Here is a 6,000-nt window from a genome sequence, read left to right on the forward strand (position 1 = left end):
GGAGAACAGAACATAGCTATTATTACTTCAAAGTATCATTTCAATTTCAAGACCACGCAAGCAACTGCCCGACACTACCTCGAATACAATACAACAAAACTGTACAAGTTCTGAATCTCATAACTAAATTTTGATGATACTTATTTATAGGTTTCTTCATCTCTCTAGATTATTATCATCATTATTATTATTATTATTATTATTATTATTATTATTCTATCATCATCATTATTTACATTGCAATCGAAAATTGGAAGAACATGAGAAACATGCCTCCAATGCACCCATACATCTAAGAGACAATGAATATTCATAAGCTTACGTCAGAGGCGAACACGTTGCATGAATGGCGATCAGCTCTTACACATAATTACAAGTTTTATTTTGTATCGTATACGAACAAGTGATTTAAACCAAATCGAAGCAAGTCGCATCAAATCACAATCATGCCACTTGCAAGATGGCCACATACATGAGGTGTTTGTCTGAGCTTACGCAAATGTTGTTTGAAGTAGCGTAAATAATGTATTTTATATATGCATGACATATCACTGCGGGTTATCGCCCGAGGAGGCTAAATATACCATGACTGAGTCTGTGCAATCCACGCGCTAGGTATATACCAGGATATAATTCCAACCTCCGTCCTTGTGACAAAGTACAATACCACACAATATTCAATCAGTTGAGCAATCGCAGTAGAACTAAATATGCTTTTGTAATACTTTTATTTTCAGGTGACATACAAAAGTTTTTGGTTAGGTTTGCTGAACTTGTTACCTGAACAAATCGAGCAAATTTGTTAGAGTTATAATAGATAATCAATTCGCCGTTCCATCAAAGTGGGAATCATTAATCAATATCATTTTCAAGTCACATACTGTTGACTTGTGTGCGTAAGTGTGTGTGTGTGCGCGCGCGTAGGTCATCAGAAGACTTTAATTGCCAGGCCATATATTATTACCATGCCATTCAAGCTGTATATGTGGTGGTTGGTACTTAAAGATCACCACTTCGTGAAAGCATGTAAATTTGGAGATATTAAATAACGTCGTAATTTAAGGTCAGATTTTGATGATGCGTACGTCTACTATCCTGTTCTTTTACATTACTCACTAACGTAATAGATTCATCCGAAATGTGTTTACTACAGATTAAACTGTATCACGTGGCCTATAGCTGCGGTCCATATACCAGCAATCTTTGAATATCTCTCTAAGTCAAAATCTCCCATCATCTCCATAGCAATAGACTCCAGCCTACATGCCATCAAGAAGCATTATTTTAATGGAGTGTTGCTCGTGGCCTCTCGGGTCACTAATTGATGAAAGTGGGAGCCTTCTTCTCTAGAATGGATTAACTACAATGTATCGCTCTCTTTCATAGGATCATATTACGCAGGGATATTCTGTTGATCTTATTTTTGTTGCTATGTTATCTGGTTTGGATAACCCTTCATGCAACATAAATATCCAGTAACTTAAGCGAGTCTGCATGTGTTCATTATTTTCCTTTTTGGTTCATTTTCAATACAGCCGATTTCTTTATCAAACGTACTTTGACAAAGACGTATTCTCTGGGTAATTTTCTGATTACACCGTGTAAGCACATGATTCAACAATATAACATCTCACCGCTTATGCAAACTGTGAAACTATGAAAACTGTGGAAACAAAACACTGCATGCTTAACCCTATAAAGACCACAAAATTATCAATTAATTGACATTGTATACATAATCATGCAGGACAGAAGGAATTGATGAGTATTTTAATCATGACATTACTATGAATTTTTCTAACCACTTTACAGCGCCCCACCTATTGACGTGGGCTATCGATATTGAACATCATTATTCGGCATTTACGCTGAATTACCCAAGCATTTAGCTATGCAATATCAGCGTATTTCGTCCGTAAAGCTGCTGTCGTTAATGTTGCTTTTTTAATCCAAGGGCATGTGCCCTACCTCCTGATCCTCTCTGACATTTTCCTGTAACTATTTTCAGCCGACCTTGAATCGAATGATATGCTACAGCTAGCAAATGAGTAGGCGTTTCATGTCACTGTATTTATGTATACCCATCACCCCACCCTTATAATTTGCTCATGATATTGATAAAGTTATGAACATGAGCGTTAGGGTGAACTCAACAGAATACTAATGTGACCCATCTAATAACAAAATATCACTTAGTATGATGTATGATAGTATTCGAATATACAACCACGATGACAATGACGACAAAGAATACTGAAGGACAAGAACTAGAAGAACAAGAAGAAGAAGCTTGACAGAAGAGCGGGGGTGGGGGAGAGAAAAGGAGATTTCATTTTCGCGGGTAAGCAAATTTGACTTCCCTAACTTGATCAACTATTTTGAAGGAGTTATTTCAGTAATGTGTCAATAATTTGAGCCTTTAGTTCACTAAGATTATGAATAAATCTCAAGGAATTATAAATTAGAATTACTGCACAGTTGAGCAAGAAATTGATTTTTTTTTCTGAATCAAAGTACATTTGAAATTTGTGCGGATTTTGTAATCAGAGGTGATGACGGGAAATTCAGAGCATTTTTTTTCTCAGTCAGGAATGGTACCGACAAGGTTTGTATCCGCGGAACAAGGGGGATGAGAGAATGTAAACACATTTGCGGCTTTTCACGATCACGCCACGTGTGTATCCAGTTCGTCAGAACAAATGTTGACCCAACCACTCAAAATAACCCCTTGACTAAACTGGAGATGGAAACAGATTTGCGGAGGTGACACACGCGCCCCCTGGGCCAGTCCAGGGGACCATCTATCCCGACGGGTGGCGGCGTGCGTTGACAAGCGACGTTGCTGTGAGGTTTACTAATAATTTATCTTACTGACATGTCCAAGCGAGGAATGTAAAGTTACTCTGTAGAACATCACAACACTGAGCCAAAAAAAAAAAAAAAACCCTACATGGATACAATAACTACTAATTCAAAATCATATGGCATCAAACAAACATTAAAAATGTCATTCCAACATTGTCCATGCACTGTTAAAAAAGGTATAAGCTGACAGTTTGTTCAGTCCAGCCAGACAATGATTTCTCGAGTCATTCGAACTCGTGAAATCTTCATCATTGTGTTTATATCTGAGACTTCGTCTGTCTGTTAGTCGAATAATCGGACATACAAAAGAGCACATAAATTTCAAAAGGATAGTCTAATGTGTGTTACAAGCGGAGAAGATACACTTGTCAAATCAACTTATCTTTGTATTAATCATACGGGTAAAAAAAAATCAGTCAAACGTCTTTTTTTTTTTGAGGGGGGGGGGGCATTCAATGGGAATGTGTGTGTGTGTTTTTTTTTAAAGATACCGGATTTCTCATTTAGCGAGATAAATTTACTGTTTGTAATACAATTTCACATCCTGCTGCTTAAATGAATAAAATACATTTTAATGAACCAACTGGTAAAGTTTTCCCCAAATTCGGACCCAAAAATATGAAAGTCATGGAATCCTACATTTGAGTGCTTACTCACAAACAGCAGGTGATGTTTTTATTACCTCTCATGCTTCATACAAACCTGTACTTAATACATTACACCAAAATAATGACGTCTTAAAAACAAGAAATTAATCCATAAGAATAATTTTTGCTTGATGTATTTTTTTTTCAAAGTCAGTAGAAAAAAGTACTCACCTCTATGAAATGAGTGTCATTTCTTTCAACGCCAATGATGACGCATTAGAAATGATAAACTAGTGTTATTCAACTTACCAGAACGGGTAACCAGGTACAATAGAAGAGGATTGCTACAACGAGTACTAGAACAGTAAATTCCCGTATGGATTTCCTTTCGGAAGGGACTTCACTTCTCTCTGCTTTTAATCTCCTCCTGAATCGCGCCAACCTCACCATCAGACACACATCTAAGACTAAAACGAGTACCATGGTGACCCATCCTTGGGTTATGAGTACGATTGGGAATACGCTGTGATACCACATTTCAGGCTGGGTAGCGATCCACGACCGGCAGAATCGGCTACCTTCTTCGGACACGGCCGGCGGAGCGAGTCCCATGATTGGGAGGCAGGCGACGACGAAAGTTGATCCGAATATCACCACGACCATGACTCGGGCCCGTCCGTGGGTCGTCCAGGCCTTGTATCGGATCGGAAACGTCACCGCGAGCCACCTCTCCAGGGCCATGGCAGTCACAAGAAGCATGGCTGAATTTTGGAGCCAGTAGACGGAAAACTGGTAGAAAATGCAGGCGGGTTTGCCGCCTTGCCAGACGGACTCAGGTCCAGGAGCGATGAAGCTAGGAAGCGACACAGGTAAGGGCAGTAAAACTGAAAATATGTCGTTGAGAGAAAGCGTTCCTATAAGAATATCGGTGACCGTTCTCTCCGATCGCGATTTAAAGCGGAATACCACAAAAACGGGGAGAATGTTTCCAAGCAGCGTCAGTGCCTCTGCGGTGAGACTCAGGGCCCCGCTGAGATCTCTTTCAGGTCGGATCGGGCTCCGTTCTTGTTCCAGGCCCTGTCCTTCCCTGTACGCCATCGTAGCCAACGAGGATGCCGTTGACGCTGCGAGATACCTGCCCAATCTTCTGCTAAAACTCTACCCACACTTTTATTTCCCTGCGCATCTTACAAGCTGAGAAATAAAGCCTGGAAGCTCAAAAATACCCAGAAGAACGTTGTTCTGATGCTTTCATGGCGTGCGTGATGACTGTGCTCCACTCACCTTAGCAGCAACTCGAATCCTCCAAGTTCCGTCCGTCAAGTTCGCCTGTATTTGACGAACTGTAGAAAGAGCCACCGCGCATCCGCGATTTACCAGAAACGATTTCGTATGTCAGGCTTTGGTAAGACGAGCGAACGAACGAGCCGCGATGCGCCGATCTGTAGCGGCGTGGTGTGAGCGCAATATTGTCTTTATGCATTGCAGGCGACATGCACGTATCGCAAATCCCGACACAATTTTGCCACTCATTCTAGTAAAGTGACATGGATGCACGTGTCCTTGGATGACAGTTAATCAATCGAATCACAACATGATGCCGCCGCGCGTAATCTCTAAATTGGGTTATGTCGGCATAAAGTGCAACGAAGAGAAAGGGACTCAGTTAACACCTAAGTAATCAGCTGCGTCAAGATAGATTTATTGATTAGAAGCATAGTTGATGTATATTATGGTATAGGTTTAGAGCAATGTTGTGTAAGATCTTATCAATGAAAAAAGGTCATGCGAGGAAACAAAGTATGCACCTTTCTACTTGACTGCACATGTTATAGCTATAAAAGCAATCCCTTAGGGACTTTCAGAACTTATTTAGTTTTACCTTGCCTTTAACAGGGTTTGCAGGGTTCTCACCTGAGTGTTTTGTTTCTTTGTTGTTGTGTTTTCTTTTCGTACCTGTACGTAACACAATAGGGTCTTGTGACCCCCATGCTGTTGCGAGGTCTACGAGGACAGCGATTTGATTATCGTTCTGCAAAGGGTACAAATACTGCGGCGGTTGTACTATCATGATTATGCCCCGGGTGCAATATTCCTATTTTCACAGCGTGCTTTATACCCCTAACGAAGAGTGGAAGAACTCACAATTTGACCGCAAATATCTGCTATAAAAATTTCCAGGTCTGTGCAATTGCATATTAAACATTATTGAGTTGGAATCAAGCAGTATTCACCTCAAACTCTATAGTCATAGGCCTACTGGCTCTTTTTTAACAAGCAGTCTGCTCTCGAGCTTCCAGCGTATTCTCAACAAACATCATTTCTTCATTCAATCTATAAACTTACGAGTGAAGAAGGAGGGGGGGGGGGGGACAATGATAACAACATTTCGTTCTATTTTTTTTTTTCAACCGACTGTTTGCGCAGTAAGATTTCAGGTGATCGCTAGCTGTCAAAATAATATTGGCAATTCAAAATTTACTAGATTTCGGCCCAAGCTTTGTTCACACTAAATATTTCCCGACATGCATGCCATGCACCGAATCCC

At 40.3% G+C, this 6,000-nt stretch overlaps 1 protein-coding gene across 1 annotated transcript in view; it reads right to left on the minus strand.

The window, feature by feature from the left end:
* The window catches only part of LOC139739275 (nociceptin receptor-like), a 63,918-nt gene extending 59,368 nt beyond the window's left edge, over window positions 1–4,550 (minus strand). The window contains exon 1 of the mRNA XM_071649884.1: window positions 3,762–4,550. Coding sequence (XP_071505985.1) covers window positions 3,762–4,550 — 789 coding nt within the window. The remainder of the gene's footprint in view (window positions 1–3,761) is intronic.
* Window positions 4,551–6,000: the final 1,450 nt, after the last annotated feature.

Source organism: Diadema antillarum, unplaced genomic scaffold (genome assembly GCF_040938485.1).
Source record: "Diadema antillarum isolate AM-2024a unplaced genomic scaffold, OU_Dant_1.0 seq00000792_RagTag, whole genome shotgun sequence".
In the NCBI taxonomy this organism is placed as follows: domain Eukaryota; kingdom Metazoa; phylum Echinodermata; class Echinoidea; order Diadematoida; family Diadematidae; genus Diadema; species Diadema antillarum.